Raw genomic sequence first — 19,687 nt, 5'->3', positions numbered from 1 at the left:
CTCTTTCTCTTCAGGTTTTTTTTTTACTATGGCCTTTACAGTGTATATATAAAATACTCGAACCTCTCCAGATGTCAGATCAAATCATGCCGACTTGGACTTGGTTAAGCCATCTGTACGGTCCCACCAAAGATGAGACAGGTTAAAGATAGGTATTTGTCAAATATCTTCTAGAAGTTTTAGATATAATTTTCATACTAGTGAGTTCAGATCTTTTTGGACTTCTGTAGACTGGCATAGAAAAGACACCTTTGAAGAGCTCCTTAAATGTAGGTCAACAGATTTCCATCTAATTGTATGCTATTGGTGGCCCTTCCTAGAGCCTGAGAGAATGGCCTGTTTTGCTTTTCTTTGGACACAGTAGATTCTTTTTGAGGTCAGGTTATATTGTAGGCAAAGCAGATAAAAAAAAATTGTGTTGCATTATGCATCTGTTCAACAAATACTAAAAGGCAGGATTCGCCAACGATGACAATCTTATATAGGACCCAAAGGCTATTTTCAAAAGGAATGGGAAATCACGGTTTGCTTGGGACCCCTCCCGTATCCATTGTCTAGACTTTGGTTTCATTAAGGTACTCGTGGATATGACTTGATCATTATCAAATATAAATGAAAGTTGGATATAGGAACAATCTGGCATATGGGGAGCCTGAAACTTTTGTAGACACCCTGTGGCTGATCTCAGGACTGATTTCCCAGACCAATCTTTATTGCTTCCCAAAGAAACATTTTGCTGTATGCATGTTTATAACCCTTGTAAGGTAGGTATCATCTTTTTTTTTTTTTTTTTGACTTGTATTCAAGTCAAAATCTTTTTTTTTTCCTTGCACTTGATTGTGTATTTTTTGCAAACTGATCTTTCAACACATTCACTAAGCAATGTGTATTATGTTTTGCAAGGTGATCATTCACCTTGGTAAGTTACCTCCCCACATACCTTTAGTAAGTCATCCCCTTCTGTCTTTTTTTTCACAGAAAAGTTTTTAGATTTTATAAAGTAACAGAGTGCAGAGTAGCTAATTCTTTGTGCAGGGTCTCCTCTCCACTCTGTCGGAGACCTTTGTCGCTTCAATCTTAACCAGTGTTAGAAATTGGCTTTTCTCATTTATCTACTGAGCTATACTGCTCTGATTTTTTTTCCAGCAGATATTTTTAAAATTGGATAAGAAGTTTTTTTAGTTCAGACATGCTGCAGCTTGAGGACTGTGAGGAATGTGAAGCTTAAACTGATTGAGAGGAAATATGTCCTCACCTCAGCAATCTTAATGTATTAGGTCATCAATCAGAATACCTGTTGTTATGGAGACTTTGCATTGTTCTAATAATACATGCTGCAGGTTGTCACCTATACACTTGTATGGTGAAAGCCCGTTATAAGTGTGTCATTGTGCCTGGGATTGTTACATAGGCCACCTCAAAAGCTCCAATATAGGGACTCCGTGTCTCAGTACTGTATGATGGCCTGTATGCACAACCATTTTTATCCTGTGTAAATTATATCGAGAAGAAAGTATATGTATACCCAGTGATGAAAATATCATACGTATGTCAATATATTAATTTTATTGTTACACATAGTTTTCAATACTTTAAAATATGCATCGTTCATTAAATAAATAAACGGCAGTCTAATCGAGAAACTTCGTGTTCAGTTACTCCTCCTATTAAGCTCTGTTTCTGCCTCCCAACTGTACTCCTTTTTGTCACCTTTTAGCCTAAAAAATGCTAAACATCTATCACCAGAGTGTTCAATTGTAGACCTGGGTTGCCCTCGAACCATTAAAAATTTAACTTGTTGGCAATGTTATTATTAGGAAAAAATACCTGAGGTTGATATTTTCCCAGAAAAGGTGGTGATTTTAACCAGAAGTCAATATAAACTGCTAACTGGTGTTCAGCAGTTTTGAAATGCAAAAAACAATGAACAAAATGATGAGAACTATTTTAGGTTAAAAACCTTGGAATGGTAGAAAAAACAATGTATTTAGTTAGGGTTTACATCCACTTCAAAGCATGCCTGTAGCCAAGTCATTTCCAAGATTTAACAATAATGGATTGAAACAGCTGAATCATTACTTTACCAAAGAGATGGCTATTTAGGCAATCACGTAGTCATGCTGCGTAGTCATGATGTGAGCTCTTCTACCACATATGGTAAAGATGGTGACATACATACAGTTTTGTATGGACTTTTGAATCCTTAAAAAAATCATACTGACTGAAAACAAAAGGTGTACAATCCTTTGGTTTGTTTACAACCGATTGCCATTAGTAATTTTTCCTCTTACCATTAGATGTAAAGGATCCGTGGGGACATGGCCTTTGATATCAGGAAGCATGTATCTGGGAAAGGGGATGGTGTCAAAAAGTAGGTCAGGGTAGGAGTTGGGAGAAGATGAGGGTACCTATTGTAGTGTAGTAAAGACTTTGAAACTCTGCCAGATAAAATTAATTGCTGTCTGTGTCTCACACAGGGAAGATTTATCTTGTCTATTAGTTGATTTTTGATTTGATATTGCTATACAGTGAATGTTAGCTGGTTTCTCCTACCAGACATTATGATTATGAAATAATCTATGGCTGCACCAATACTTAGAGGAACCTCCGGCTACTGGTTAAAACGTTTTCAATTGTAGGGAGTAGAATGCACCTAAAATGTTTAGACATTGAATAGGAAATGGGGTATTACAAGTTTGGTTAAAAATTTTTCTTTGAATTTGCAAATGAAGTATAAACTGTAAAGAAAAATATTCATTTTATCGCATTTTTTTTATTGCTTTTTGTAATAATTGTGAGCTGTGCATTCCATCCTAGATACAGGCCTCATTTTATTACAGCAGATGGGTGTGGTTAAAGCAAAGCTTACTAGGACAGTTTGTCCGTGGGATGAGTCAGTCTCTTTAAATTCTTGCATGTTATTTCAGAAGTGAGAATCTCTCGCTCGGCCGTGTTTCTGTGGCTTGGCTTCCACACTGGCACGGGTTCAAAGCCTGTTCTTTGAAATGCATCCTTACGCAGTTTAGAACTTCAAAGTGGCGTAGAAGGGGACTGGGGAACGTGGAAAAAGGATCAACAACAAAGAGACTTTTTATTTCACGTGCTCGCTGTTGCTCACCGAGGAAAAAGCCCACTAATTAATACATAGCCGTGTAAATGGTGGGCATGGGAAAGAATTGTGCATCAGAACACAAGATTCAATTCTAAGTTTTATTACTCTTTTAAAATTAACCAAAATTTCACAACTAATATGAACCAAAGTGAAAGGTATTTTGGTTTGGTAGTCATCACAACAGTTGAGTCACGCTAACCAGAAAACTTTGCAAATCGGCTAATCTCAGAAGGCTGATTTAGATTCCCCACATTGAACCAGATTCAGCAGGCTTTTCACTTTTCTACTTAGCATAAATGTTGGCACAACAGGTGCAGTATATGAATACCAAGATGAGGTTTAGAGATAGTTTATAGGTTAAGTGCACTTTAAAATGAAGTTGACTTTAGCATGTATATGGCAAAAGGGAGGGTGCCGTACAGTAGGTCAGTGTAGGGGTGGGTGAAAATGAGGGTAATTATCGTAGATTTAAGCTACGTACACACGTCAAATTTTTCTCGCCGGATAATCGGCTCAGGGCCTATATCGGACGAGAATCTGGCATGTCTACAGCCTGCGTCCTTACTCGTCCATGGATCCAACCTGGCGGATCCACGGACGATGAACGAGGAGCGATCCTAATGCAAGGGAAGGGGGAGAGCGCACAGCAGGATACCGCTCCGTCGTTCTCCCCCTCCCCTCTCCATAGAGCAGAACAGTGCTGTATGTACAGCACTCGTTCATGCATCGTGGGGTTCTTATCGTTGGAAAGGATCGTGAAAGATCCTTTCTAACAACAAGAATTGCACGTGTGTACGCGGCTTTAGTTTTGGATAGAGTAGTAAACCTTGAACCTCTGCCCAATAACATTAATTGCTGTCTCTGTCTCACACAGGGAATATTCACCTTATCTATTAGTTGAATTTTGATTTGATTCAAGTCTACAGTGAATGTTGGTTTCTATGGGTTATTGCAGTGACCTAAGTTGCTCTCTGACATAAGTCAATGTGAGTATAAGGGGCTGGCTGGCTTTTGGCTGTACACTGGAACATTTTGTTCCGTAATCGTCCAAAGTCTGAAGTGTTGTCTGGTTACAACAAGTTCATGGAGAATTTTTGTATTTACTGAAAATAGAACAGATGTAACGTGATTTGTATACAAATACTCTAAATACCGTTCTATGCTCTAAGGGCACATAGCACCTTTGAATTTCAAAATCTTTGCAAGCATGCCTTTTGTTTGCTAGAATAGTTTGATGTGTATGTAGACTAAAGAATAATCAGACTGAGTATTAGGATTATGTCACAAATATCAAATGTTGGGGAAATAAAAGTGTGGCATATATTGACCAATCACCAGTTAGCTTTGACGTGAGTTTATTGCTTTTAATGATCTGGTTACAGAACTGGAACAGAACTAGGTGGAGATGTTGGGGGATTCAGCAGGAGCATTTATTCTATTGATAACCTATGTAAAGGAGATTCCTTTTCACTTTCAAAAGATTTCTACTCTAGTAAAAATAGAGAGCAAAATGAAAAAAGGAGATGTCTTAATCATTCCTTACTCTATGGAAAAACTATAAAAAAAAAAAATGTTTTCCTTATAGGAATACCTCCCAGTGGGGTTGTTCGTAAAGTGAAGTCCAATGTCAGACCTAGAGATCTGTGCATCAAGGAGCATTACATCCTATTTATTTTTAATGGGCTGCCTATCACAATGCACCTCAGAGCGCGCCAATATATCTGCATTGCTTCAGAGTGCCAGCTGGCATGAACAGGTCAATATTTGCTTCCACTGACATTGCTGGCATCTCTGGGCCAGTACCTAGTAGATTTGTCATAACCTAATTCTCCACTATTATAAATAAATTGAAGCATACTTTTGAAATCAAATGTAACATAACTGGTTAAAGTACCTGAACTTGTCTTGACAATCTGCCTTCTGTAATCTCCGGCACATCAACACTATGACAGGGATGGCACTGTACCCAAAGTACATCATTCTTCCATTATAATCTGCAGAGCTTGGCTTGAATGAAAGGAGCAGCAATGCCATGCCAAGCACACAACAGTGCTCAGTTATGTTTATCTAATACTTGTAGCTTTTCAATAGGTGATCTCTGTAGTGCCCTTCAGTGTCCTGTTACAGACTGTGGGCACTTCTAGACTAGATTGCCCATATCAGCTGGGCCATAATCCACAGTGCTAAATACCACTGTTTGAAAAATCCTTTGGAGCTCATATATACATTTTATGAGTTTATATAGCTATATGTTTGGAGTTTATCTTTAAATTGTCATATATTTGCAGTCCTGCCCATCAGGAGTAGTATTCATAAAGCTGTCAAAGACCAAATGTGCTATCAGGATAACTGAAGAATAAAGCAAGGCTTTATTATTTGACAGTTTTATGAATGCTACCCTTTACCGCAGCAGCCCAGGAAGAGCATCTTTTATCAGGTAATATTGGCCCTCTAGATTTTTCCCTACTAACTTTGATTGCGTTTTACCTTGATAGTCCTCTGCTTATTTCATATGCACTGGTCATATAACAAGTCCATGTCTATATTGCAGTGGGAGATTGGTACAAGATTTGCAAGATTTGTATCTATTCCCCACACAGGGAATAGCATATGAACAATCCCCCAGTATTATGAACGATAAATAAAGTAAAATGTCTTAGTACCAGGGCAAAATATTGATCATGTTTAATAAGCAGAGATATGCAGCTAATTATTTGTGTTGCATGTAAAAGGAAGAATGACTGTAAAACATTTTTCTCTTAATATCTACGTGATGGCTGACCCATTACTTGTTAAGTGTAGCAGTGTTGCACAGTGTATTGACCACATCTTATGGTGTTTTCAGCATACCCCATTGCAGGAAAGTGGTGTTTAATCATGTCTCGCCAATCCCCACTATGTTGTAATTTTGTGATGCCGGGGATTGAGTGCCAGTTGCCCTTTGCACCAATACACTTTCAGTCACTGCTCTAATATGCACTCCATGCACAGTGCAAATGTTAACCTTTTCTTTTGCCATCATTGCTCTTTGGGGCAGGGTCCCCTCCTCCTGTGTCACTGTCTTTATCTGTCTGTCATTTGCAACCCCTATTTAAAGTACAGCTCTGCGTAATATATTGGCACTATATGAATCCTGTTTAATAATAACATTTCTGCCTCCACAGCACCAACATATGCCCTTCAGCAGTTGTTGCCACATCTCGAATCCATCCCTGCAATGAAAACAATTATTGCTTACATGTTTCACTCCCTGCATTGGTGAACTGTCAGTGTTGAAGATCTTATTAATCATATTAAAGTTTGTCATTTGAGTAGCATGACAGGCATTAATTATTCTCTATTCAGGAATAACCTTTAAAAAAAAAATAAAAATAAAAATAAGTGTCTTTATCAGTCTGATACCAATAGCCAAAACAGTGAAACAGAATAGCAGATTGGTTACTGTGAGTGTCTGCATTTTGCACAAACTTCTTGCTAAAAGCTTGGTTACAAACTTATAAATAGAAATGTTTGCATGATGTTCTTCATTTGATAAGATGCAGAAGATGTGACCTGGAAGTCTGCAAGATAAAACAATCATTTGGCTTTAAAGCTATTGACAGTTTAGAAGCTCAAAATCTCCCCAGATCGTTTTACCGGTACAACTGATGTATACGCTTCCAGCAGCTGAACAAAAAGCCATCAACTTATTTCTAATGCAATTTGAAAGTGAACATTTAGACAGGAAAGGAAGATTTTTATCTCTAGTTTTTATACTTTAATCCTTTCAGTGCAAACGTTTTAGTGGAATGTGTAATGATAAGGTAATATGTTTAGGTAGAAAATAAAAAGAACAAATATAGAGTCAAATATATAAAAAATAATCTTTAGTTCAAACATTTGCATTAGATCATTAAAATCTGTTTCCATATTGAGTTAATATAATTAGACTTGCAGTGGGAGTTCCTTTTCCAGTAAGGGGTGGGAAGAAAGGTATTTTGGTGTGCTTACAGGAAGAAAACCCTCTGTCAACTTTACGCAGACAGTTGCCACATACATGTGTATGTGTACCTTTTAATTTTAGCTATTTAAATGATAGTATAAAAAAAAAGAGAAAAAAAAAGGATAAGGAATTTACGGATATACCAATCCCATAATGGCTGCCATTTCCTCTCTTGCAATAGATCAGCCTTATGGAATCTAAGGACAGAATAAAGTAATAACATTAGTGCTTTGGGACTTGCTTCCGATACTTGTTTTAAAGATGCATTTTTGGAGCCTCTGAAATGTACTACTATATATTCTGCCTGTAGTCTCAGTGGTTGCTTTAATGTTGGTATAATTTTAACACAGACTGCTTTGTCCTATCTGAAAGCCAAGTTTTCCCGTGTTTCTTTGTGTTCTGAAATTTAGGCAAAGCTAAAGCATACCATGTTTTCATTTTTAATCAGCCTGAAGTGTGCTCAAAAGCATTAGAGATTAAGCCTAAGAGTATAATAAAAACAGTTAATAATCCAAAACTATTACATACCATTACCAACATCAGAATTAAGACATTGTTGTCTATTAGTTCACACTACTGGACACATATTGCAGCCATTGCTTTCTCATTGCAGTGCATATACCTGGAATGTGTGTCCTGATGTACTGTATCTCCTATTACTACACTTGTTCACAGCTCCCTATTATCTTATGTGTGTCATTTCTAAACCTGTAAAAAATAAGCTTCTCTGTGAGCTAGCTAGTGAGCTCTGTGAGCTAGCTTCTCGGGACCAAGTATTCCACTTAAATTTTCTCCAGCCAGCATTGACATCGGTATTTCAACTCTAATGTGTGGTTCTCTCAGCTGTAGCAAAAATCCATATACGTATCAAGTGCATCTCTGAGCTATAAAGGCCTTCAATGCTGATGATTCTCCCATGTTTCAGATATTGTCATATTTCCAGGTGTTTACTTAAGTTCACTGTTAAGTCAAAGCTGTCTACTGCTTGCTCTCCTTTATGGCCATCCCTTTAAATCCTATTTTGGGAATTCTTCCAATCAGTTTGTTTTAGACTAATTCTAACAAATTATCTTGTTTGTGTTTTATGTACCACAAATGTGTGTTTTTTTGTAAAGTTCTGTAATTCTATATATTAGTACAGCAGCGGTTGTTCATTACCTACTAGTGTGCCACATAGTTGCTCTCTCTCAATGCATGTCAGCTGGGCAGCTCAGACTGAAAAGAATCTAGTCTGTGGATGTAATTGATTTTTATCTCTGCAGTCTTTCAGCAAGGTTTGAATTGTGCTTGTCTGACATACAGATTGGCAACAGATGGAAAATCCTCAAATGTGTATATTAAATAAAATCATGACAATACTAAGCAGGAGATACATGCGTCACTTGCAATTGGCATTGGCACCCATTCTTATATGTATTATTGTATAAACTGGCATCTGGTGGAGGAGTGTATAAATAGTTTGTGTGTGTGTGTGTATTTGTGTATGTATATTTTAACTCTGCTTTGTGTGGTTCTGATAAGTCGGAGGTTGTTGCAGAATTTGAAACCTTCATTCAGTGCTCAACCCAGGAAATTTTTTGAGTCGGGTGGGAAGAAATTGTAGGCGGGTGGCATCCCCTGTATTGTGATACAACTCTTCAGTAGCCACATAAAAACAGCCGGGTGGTTACTGAAAAGTGTCGGGTGGTGCGCCCAGCTAAAAGGGGCTGGGGAGAACACTGTTCATTTGTATATATATATATATATCCTTTGGCAGAACTCTAATCCTTACTCCTTACTTATTTGTTTGTTTTAAGCAACAAGAACAAGACCCAACAAACTTGTATATATCTAATTTGCCATTGTCCATGGATGAACAAGAGCTTGAAAATATGCTGAAACCATTTGGACAGGTGATATCGACAAGGATACTTCGTGATTCCAGTGGCACCAGTCGTGGAGTTGGATTTGCAAGGTGAGTTTTATGGACACTGTATTTATGGTGGCAGTTCACCTCTTGTTGATAATACGGAAACCACTTTTGCTCAACTGTTTGTAATGCCGAAAAGATGTTGTTTATTTTTTTTTTTAATCTAGTCCTGATGCATTCAATGCAGGGCTGTGAGGATTTGGTGCTTATGAATTAGATGTTCGGTTTAGGTTAAGCTTTATAAGTATATTATGTTTTTTTCCCTCCTAACTGTCTGGATGTCTACATCTTGGTAGTTTGATCCATGGCACCTTAGTAACTACAGTGTCCTCAGAGGTGAACCATGATCAGATTCCAATGTAAGCCCCATCCTCCCCTTCTGCAGAACTAGTCCATTTTGCCAAACCTTCCAGGCGTAGCTTAAAACTGTAGAGGAGAAGGACTTTATATTTTACTGTAAAACGATTTTCAGTAAACTAGATGGTGTTAATTTTTCCTTTCTCCCATTTTCAGGATGGAATCAACAGAGAAATGTGAAGCAGTTATCAATCATTTTAATGGAAAGTTTATTAAAACTCTTCCTGGTGTTTCAGGTTGGTACATTTGATTTTCTTGCACAGAATTATTGTCTTGCATGCCTAAAGTAACTGATCAAGATAGTCTGTCTAGTACCGAGTGCTGATGCTAGGTCTACTTTATCTCTTGCTAATGATATTTCACAGGTAACCCAATTGAAATGCCCTTTGAATTGTAAAATGATGGCAACCATGAACAGGACCTGGCGTTTAAAAAAAATGTGCAAGTCCTTTAAATTCCTTTACAAAGGTCCTATGACTTGCAGATCAGATATCATGCAGATGAATAAAAAGACATTCTTATAGTTTTTAATTCCTAGAATGCAGTATTGCTCCGGAAACTCGGGCATATCAGCTGCTAAGCTGCTTTAACATACTGCTGTTTGCATAAACCTGAACTTTTGTTTTCACCTTATCTTTCAATCAGTGCTGCAAAGCTGACAAACATAAAAGCAGAGATTCTTTCCATTCCATGCCACCATGGGGCTAAAGAACTTGGCGTAAACTTCTTTCATGTGTCTTCCTAATCATGACAGATGAAAAGCAATATCTGATTGGTCATTTTGAGTAACTGTTCTTTGCACATTGACATTTGGTCCACCTTACTAGGGCATAAGTATATCTTCCCTAGTATTAAATTTGTCCCTGCAGCTGAAAACAAATTGTCAGTATGAAGTTTTGAGTTTTTTTAAATAGCTTATTTTTTTAAATAGCTCATCGTAGATGCCGCTATTTATTGAGAGATTTATTGGAAGAGGGGCTACTCCTCTAGGTCAGAGGAAGTCTCCGATCAGTACCCTCTAGTGGCAGCCAGGAGCAATAGCCCTCAATTCCACATTTTACCCCATTTTTATGCATGCTTGAGAACACAACACTGGGAGGCAGCAGACCAGGTTAAGTGGGAGTCTGAGGAGCATATATAGTGTCATGGGTTTGCATATGGGAATGACTTGGAGAGTGAGGGGTGTATGGTGGCTGTCAAAGGATACTCAAGAGTAAAATATAGTTACAAAAAAAAAGTTTTATCTTCAGATGGTAATGTATATAATATGCACACATTGCACATTCTACCCACCCTCACCCAATCTCCTCTGAATGGAGCTTTCTTTTATGAAGAAAGTGGCTTTGTCATTTTAGAATCCTTATATGCTGTTTAGAATGTCTAACAAAAATACATTGATTTTAACAACCCTTTTTGATGTCACTGACTCTAATACCTTTAATATGTATTTCTCAGGTGTGTGAGTCACAGGGTGAGTGATTTATAAATTAATGCAATTATATGTGATTCAGCCTCCTAGATAAAGCTCTGGACTGTCAGTAATTACAGCATGTACTGGGGGTAATTTATGAGCTGTTTGATTTCTCAGGAAGACCTCAGAGAAACACCCTTCTATTACTGCTCTGCGTTTGATATAATCACTATTGGCGTTTCATCACTCTGATAAAGAATAATCTGTTCTATTAGGATCACAAAGCTATGAAATGCACTTGGGGATATTTCACTTTGATGGGGGAATTGCACAATTTTTAGTTGCAGTTTACACATTAGTCATGATATCTTCCTAAACTTTGTGAGTCTTCTCACTGTATTTACAATGTCCAATTAGGACAATCTGTCTCCACACCAAGGTTGAAAACTGGAGGGGCATGTGGCTTGCTTCTCGTCATCCCATGTGAGAGTGCTAGCACTTGGCTTCCGACTACTTAGGCACCCATACTGGTACATGGATAGGCTTGTGCATGCAAACTTACGTGCATATACTTTGTGTCTGCATCTCTTTGCACAAATGTACAATTTTCTAATATTTTAAAATGCTGCTGTTCATTTTTGGAGCATCATCAGCTTCATAAATACATAAAACAATTTACAACAAACACCAGCCAATGAATATATAGCTTATATACCTCCAGAGTTTAAGCACCAAACAAAAATTGAAAAAGCATAAAAACAATACAGAAATCATAAATTGACCCTAAATAGTAGCTCAAAAAGCTAATATTAAAAAGGTTAAATGATAAAATAAGTTAATTGTAATGCTGTATCTCGGATAGGATGCAAACATCCTATTTTGTAGACCTTTGTTGGGAAATGAGCTTGCTCAAGGCCATTGTAGAATCAGAACTGAACTGAGACCAGATAAAATGGAATAATTAGTTTTGCTGAGAAGCTCTGTGCTTTCCTGGCACAATACACAGCAGGTATACAGGGAGCATTTCAAGATTGCTCTACTGATACCAAACATGTCAGCTGAAAAGTAGAAATCAGGGACAGCATAACACTGGGCCGCAAGCTTTAAATTAGCCCCAAAGAGAACAGCAGTCTACTTGATGAACTCATCAGTAGTATGGGGAATCTCTGTAATGGCATTTTTAACCCACAATTTTTAGATCTACATTTGGTGAACGATAAATGTACATTTTTTGTAATACTTGAAATCCCTTTTGCTAATTAACTGAATGTAAATTAACATATATTGGTGTATGTGTACGTATGTGTATAAATATACCACCTCACCTATCACTCTGGGTGCTTTTCAAAATCAGTTACTTTGTTCTTCTTTTATACAAATCAAACACCTAATAATTTCTTATGAGATCAAATCAAGTAAAATAACATAATGTGGAAGGGTAGGAGTACTTCTAGTTGCTGGGACTTATTACTCACAAGTTAGACACATGTAATAGCCAATAGCAGCTGCAAGGAAATGTTCTACTTACGTTTTCTTCATTCAGATCCATTCACTTCAATAGATCGTTTTTTTTTTTTTTTTTTTTTTTTTTGTCAAGACACCTGTCCTTTACTGACACTCAAAACCATGACTAATATATTATTACTTAAGGAGTAGGTTGATGTTCTACATTATAAGCCATTTTTATTTGTTTGAAACTATTCTATTCATTTGTTATAGTCTTTGTCATAGCTGGGCTGTACTACTGAACAAATCACTTGTAATTAAAAAGGTATTTGTATGATCACAAATTCTTTATAGTAAGTGGAATTGAATGACAGATATATGTTCAATGATTGTTGTAATTATAGAGGTAACAGAAGAATATTGTGCTCCTTGGCTGTAATCATATGGGGAAGGGCTTGTACTAGCTGACTCATAGTCTGTAGAATGGAATAATTGTTACTACCGGTAATGTAGGTAATATATAGAACATGGGGTAATCAATGCATTGTACTGCTGTATGGCAATGGTTGTCTTTTCCTACTTTAATGTTTGCTGCAGATATCTTTTTAGTTTTAAAAATTGACCAGCTGCACCAAAAAATATCCTTTTCTGCTTAAGTGGATTCATATTTTAGTATTAAAAGTTGAACCACAGGCACATGGCTTAAAGTTGAACTTTTACTAAAATGAAAGGTACTTCTCTGTAGGTACTTCTCTACAGGGATTGTAAGAGGCTAGTTAGTACAAGTTTGAAAGATACATTTAATTAACTTTTAATAAAAACCTATCTGCATTAATTTGTATCTTCTGCAGCTGACTTTAGTTCATCTTTATGTTCCTAATGAAACTATAAAAAGCAGCACTTAAAATTAATCTAAAAAAATATCATTTTCAAGTTTTGGGTATAGTGGGAAGACTCCACTTTCTGTTTTCTCATCAAAAAAAGTAGTGAGGGATAAAAAAAAAAAAAAAAATAGGATACCTCTTTTCTAATAGATGAAATGTTTTTTTGTTTTGTTTTTGCTGTGACTTGCTAATACAATTGTCTATTTCTGCAGCTCCCACAGAAGCATTGCTGTGCAAGTTTGCCGATGGAGGTCAAAAGAAGAGACAGACCCAGAACAAATATGTCCAAAATGGAAGAGCTTGGCCGAGAGAGGGGGAGGTGAGACTTGTAAGTCTTTCCATACAATTTTGGGGTGGGTGCACGGAAGCTTAGCTAAAAAACATGACTCACACACATTTACACACAGAGTTCTTGGCTTGGAGCAGCCACGGCATGGGTGTGTGGAACTGTTATTCACTCTTGTACTCAACCTATTCTGCTGGCCTGAGATTTACCCACATATCCATAACTGAACTCTTCACAGCCTTGCAGCTTGGCTTAGATTTTACACTTACAATTATTCTTCTCATTTACTGCAATGCGTGTACACAAATGAAAAAAAAAAAGGAAGTGAACCAAAGACTAAAAAATGATTGAAACATTTTTTGGTGTTTGAGTCCAGTTTAAGTTTCCCAGAGGAGTATCTAGAAGAAAGCAGCTGCCCAAGGAGGACAATGAGAGCGGTAAAATATGCTGAGATCCTTAGTAGCCATTCTCTATATGGTCATCATAAGGCACATATTATGGATAAGACTTTGTGGTCAATGGCTATCCCAAGCTCCCCACACAGACTATAAGTTTACATATATACTGGAGTAGTCTAGTTGATTCAAGAATTATGACTAAGTACATTTAATACAAAATGTGTGCTGCTCTACTCTTTTGAATCATCTGTATTGGGTTGTGAATAAAGCACTAGCTGAACATTGGGTTACCACTGATGACTTCTTGTTTGTGAGTATTTTTCAATTTGTTGGGACCAAGCAAGGTCCAAATAGCATTGCCTATGTTGAACAGTGGAGCTGTGGTGCTTCCGTGGCAGCAGTAGAACTGCCGTAATTGGTTTCTTCTTTCTCTTCTTGATCTACAATGGTGAGCAGTCTTCCGTTCCTAATAAAATGAGGCTCACATTGTGTTGTGTTCTGTGCAGAATTTCACTGTGAGTTTAGGCTGTGTGACGACACTTACTTGGCTCTTATGAAGGGGAGGATAACACTGGGCCGGTTTTGCTGGGATGACATAAACTATAAATATACATAGATAGTGGATGTTGAAGTACCGCTAGAAAAAGACTGCATGTTGGGCTCTTTGTCAGATATTGTGCAATAAATGGTGCGTACTTAACCATTTGAATATATAAAGGTTGTATTCATTCCTCGTCTTATCAGGACTAGCTGTTTCATGACAGGGGGATCTACATGTTGCTGGTAATCAAACTGATCTGTGCTCAAATAAGGTTTCAATGTATCCTTGTATTTCTGAAGAACTGCACAGTACTGATGTGCACTTACTGGTAGTAGTAAGTGCCCCATAATCTCCCTGATTTTAAAATTTAGGCTGATGCTGGGTCTGCTTAATAAATTGTATTATATTTTAAGGACTACATAAAGACTGCATGAGTTTAATTTAAAGTTTATTTTCTTTGCAGGCTGGAATGACATTGACCTATGACCCAACTGCTGCTATTCAAAATGGGTATGTCAGAAGGTGATTTTCCCTACTCTGATCTTTTCTTTCATGTTTGTTTTGTCCTGGAACACACAGTGGGGGCTACTATTACCTGAACCAGTGGTTTGGGATCTAGAAAACACAAATATCTCAGAGGGTGTCTGAAAAAAAATGGAATTTGCATTGCTGGTATGGGCAACACCCTAAAATATCAGTGCCTATACGCAAAGCTTTGAAGTTTCAGCAGTCATGCTGTAGTGATTGTGGTGATCAGTGGAAGGTTCAGATGTGTATTTGAGACCAATCCGGACATGGGGCCAGATTGGAACAAAGCAAAAGGCTGTTATGGCATAACATAAAGAATGACCATGTTTGACCTAACTTAATGGAGTAATACTTTGATGGAAATTCTGCTATCTCTGTACAAAAATATAAAGTACAGAAACCTAGAATACCCAACCAAAATTCACTCAATGCAATTAAATAGTCCTCATAAATGTATCTAAAGCATATGCTCATGAAATCACAACCTCCGTTTGTTGTAAATGTATCTTGTGGGCTAAATAAACAGAGGTGAGAGCTCCTGGTTCTAAAGGCTTCTTTTTAATATATTCCATATTGACTAATGAATCCTATATTTTACTATTGCACACTATAAAAAGAAAATGATCCCTTACTCTTTTTCTTCATTGATAATGTGGAATAAAACTATTGTTATTCATTCATTTTTTTGTGCATTGGCTTTAATTCCTTTGAATGGTCAATACCAGCACAGGTCACAAAAAAAAACACCACACCTGTTTGTAGTGTCGCACCAGCAGCAGTCTCATATGCTGCTTTTTTCCTTCATTGCAGGTTCTATCCGCCGTATAGCATCGCCACAAACAGGATGATTACACAGACTTCCATCACCCCTTATCTCGCATCTCCCGTCTCAACGTACCAGGTGAGTGAAGGGGAAAACTACCCAGCTGGAAGGATAATTATTGAACTTTACAGTTCATTCAAACAAAATTACTAATTCACAAGTGACAGGACTGAAGAAAGGGGTCCTGTTATCATGCTAATTGCTTTAATTTAAAAGGCTATGCTTTCTGCATTAAACATTTCCTGCTTTGTCTACTGTGTGATCATTTCTCAGTTTTCTAGCTCTTTGTGCCAAGAGCTTATTTAAAACAAGGTTTACATCAATGCAGATATCCTGTTCCTATACACAGAGGATTCTAACTGGGACCTTTGTAGAAAGATCTCTGCATCTAAATCCACAATACTGGCCCAATCACAGTCATTACAAAGTGGGTCATATACATATGGCACAATGGGTTGGATCTGCAACCTGAGCTGCTGATAATAGCCTGGTAGGGGTTTAAACCTTTTTCATCCAAAAATTAAATTTAAAACACACACTTTAGGTGGGTCTTGTACTTTTCCCTACATGGGCAGTGGAATGGCGGAACATAAAGGAATTCAAAATGGAGCACAATAAAACAATCCATAGTCATAAACATGTCAGCTCTTAGAATGAACAGCTTACCATTATGTGAGCTTTGTGGGACTGTGAATTCTGGGTAGTGTTCTTAACCACAAAACTTGGCCTGAAATTCATGTGGTCAATCCCAGCCTGAACATTTTGCATCTAGACAATGGCAATTTCGGTTTTAAATTAAAAACTTCCATCGTATTTTGGGCAGGCTGAAAAAAAATTCCAATGTGGATCCAGAAACTAACCACAGACCACCAGTAATATATATTTTTCAGACGTTGATGTGGTCAGTGGTGCCGTCCCGGAGTTCAGGTGGATTCCTTTTGCACGAGACTTGGATTTTGCCTGTTGCCGGCACGGCGCGGTGTACAAGCTTGTTTACTGCAAAGGCCAATGATGACATGCAAAGTAGAAAAAAACAAATAAATAATCTCAAATAAATTACATTCAGCAAAGAGGATTTAGGGAATAATACACAAAGTGGGTAATAATTGGGCAATTTTTGGGAGGAGACGGGCTAAGGGGCAATATAGCTCTTGTATCCATATGATGTACACTGGGGTAGTAACAATGTGTCAGTGTTCACTATGGAGCTGGTAAAACTGGTAAAGGAGCAAACAGTATGAAAAAAAAAAAGAGTAAAGGGGGGCTGGGGGTGGGAAACTGAAAAGGGGGGGGGGGCAGTGGACAGCTGACCCAGCTTGATAATGCTGCACCAGTTTAAGAATACCAACTTGGGGATCAGTTAGCAAAGACGATTGGATTAAGGTTACTTGTAGCTCAAGTCAAGGGATGTGCACCTTCAAAAACTTGCAGTGGGTGTCATTAGGAATGCTGGTAAATCTTTTACTGATACATCAATCATATTACTGAAATCAGATCAGGGATTTATTTTGATTGATTGCTCAGAACATCTGCATTTTTCAGTTATCCATTTGCCTTACTGTACCAGCTGCTTGTTCCAAATGTTTGTTCTTTTACTGGTTTTATTATTTGTTCCTGGCAATACATCTATTATTTTTTCTATAACTTCTGGACTTGTCCAAATGTTGATGGACCCTTCAGGTCTTGAATGGTGTGGACGGTGATGTATGTTTTGTACAGCTAATAATAAAATGCATTCTCATGTAAAACTGTAGCACAACCTGTAAAAAATCAAGCCGCCCATGTTCGGGATTACAGAGATTTGCTGTTGGTATAAGAAGTTGATCTAACATTTACATTTTAACAATAAAACTAGTAGTATTCTGTAAACTGCAATACCCTTACCTATTTTTTTTATTTATTTTTTTTGCAGGTGCCAAGCCCATCCTGGATACAGCCTCAGCCCTACATCATGCAGCATGCTGTAAGTACTACTAAATGCCACAGTAAACAACAGTGACACATAAAGGCCACAGAAGTGTACTACACTGTGTCAAAGACCTCTTTTAAATTGTAATTCATAGCTTTTGAATCAGGTGGTGGCATAAATCTGTACTAAGTGAACAGTTAGCGGCTGCATGCTTGTTTAGGTGTGTTGCTGAAACTACTGAAATCGATCAGCTTTTACATCCATGGAATCTGCATTTGTTTAGAATGTGTTTATTAATGGCAGCTTCCAAAATCTCTCACTATAGGTTGATTTTAAAGGGTTCTATACATCCTTGAATTCAATATTTTAGATCGTCATTTTGTTTGGATTTTGCACAGCACTTCTTTCTAAATATATATTTCAACTTCAGTATTTTTACAGATGTCATTACTTGCTTGATGGGACTTTTTATATAGTTAGATAGTTACAAAGTGATGCAATAGTAGAATTTTTTTTTTGTTTCTGTGTTATGTGGTTACATGCTTGCTGCCAATTCACAGCCTAAATGCTACTTGTGCATTGCAATAACTATTATAACCCACTTTCAGTCTCTTATCTAACCTTAACCAAACCTTTATCTTAACTAGCCTATTTTTTCCTTATTACGTAATAAAATTTCTACACAGACGTTTTCCATTTTAAATTTCAAATCATTCCAATGGCCAGTTCTTTTAATACAGTCCAAGGTCAATTTTAGGGGAAAGCCAATTAATCTAACTGCATGTTTTTGGAATGTGGGAGGAAACCAGAGTACCTGGAGGAAACCCACACAAACACTGGAAGAATGTGCAAACTCCATGCAGATGTCCTGGCCGAGATTTGAACCTAAGACCTAGCGCTGCAAAGGCTAGAGTACTCCAATTGACATTTCCATTTGTTGCAGTTTTTAATATTATTACGCAGTATTTATATAGCACCATCATATTACGCAGCGCTTTACAAAGTCGATAGTCGTGTCACTAACTGTCCCTCAAAGGAGCTCACAATCTAATGTCCCTACCATAATCATATGTCATTAATGTAGTCTAAAGGTCAATTTTGAGGGGAAGCCAAATACCCTTACTGCATGTTTTTGGAATGTTGGAGGAAATCGGAGTACCCAGAGGAAACCCACGCAGACACGGGGAGAACCTGTAAACTCCATGCAGTTACGTGCATATTGATGCATTGCAAATATGTAAACCTACATAGTCGTCCAGTAAGGGGAAATCACTTCATCTCCACACTTAGTGCATTCCTAAAATAATGTATAAGGACTGCAAAAACATATTTATTCTTAAAGTATCACCAGTGCCATTAACACACACTTGCAGTATAAAACCAGTCTGAATAACGATTCAGATTCTGGAAAACATTGCAAGCTAATAAATATGCTCAGGCTGCATTATTTGTGCGGCCGCTCTCTTTCGTAACTGTTACCACACTTTCCTGAGTAAACATTGGTCATGTATTTTATCATTTAGCCACGGCCCCTTCACTCTCACATCTGTTTTGCCCGTTCGCTGGGGCTGAACAGTCTGAAATGAATTCTCTTCACGCTGTCAGAACATTAAAGCGTTTTTGTCATTACGCACTACTGAGACCTCTACTATGGGGAAATAATATTTCCCTGAATCCTTACACTTAGAGCTGCTAGGGCCTCACAGGTTCACAAAATGGCTGACAGAAACAATGCATTGAACTGAGCAGGCCTCAGTGGGTCTCCCATAGCAACCAGTAAGCTTCCAACTGTTTTTTGAAAGATTCTTTTTATTTTCTATTGTCGGAACAAAAAAATCAAGATTTTAGATTTCTAGTTTCAATAAATAAGCCTTTTATTTTTTATTTTTTAAAAAGCTGTTACTGACGTCAAGTGTAGGCTGGGTTCTGTACTTTTTCCCTTTTGATAATAAAGTAATTCCCCGAAAAAAAATCAAGATAGCATTTTTTTTTTTGATCTAGCAACTTATCTGTATCTTTTACTTTGCCTCAGTAACCACAAACCACGCTTTCGTCAATTTCCTTCTTGCAGGAAAGTCTTAGAGAACACAGCGCGCCCGCG

The 19,687-nt window shown here is 37.5% G+C and overlaps 1 protein-coding gene across 1 annotated transcript in view; it reads left to right on the top strand.

Annotated features, from left to right (window-relative positions):
• The window catches only part of RBMS1 (RNA binding motif single stranded interacting protein 1), a gene marked incomplete in the record, with an annotated part of 226,083 nt that overhangs the window by 191,576 nt on the left and 14,820 nt on the right, over nucleotides 1–19,687 (top strand). The window contains 6 exon segments of the mRNA XM_072418233.1: nucleotides 8,891–9,048; nucleotides 9,517–9,596; nucleotides 13,314–13,420; nucleotides 14,790–14,836; nucleotides 15,665–15,755; nucleotides 17,590–17,640. Of these exon segments, the coding sequence (XP_072274334.1) occupies nucleotides 8,891–9,048; nucleotides 9,517–9,596; nucleotides 13,314–13,420; nucleotides 14,790–14,836; nucleotides 15,665–15,755; nucleotides 17,590–17,640 (534 nt within the window).

The sequence above is a fragment of the Pyxicephalus adspersus genome, chromosome 7 (genome assembly GCF_032062135.1).
Source record: "Pyxicephalus adspersus chromosome 7, UCB_Pads_2.0, whole genome shotgun sequence".
NCBI classification, from domain to species: Eukaryota; Metazoa; Chordata; class Amphibia; order Anura; family Pyxicephalidae; genus Pyxicephalus; species Pyxicephalus adspersus.
Note: the sequence above shows the minus strand (reverse complement) of the source record. Positions and strands in the feature narration are given on the sequence as shown.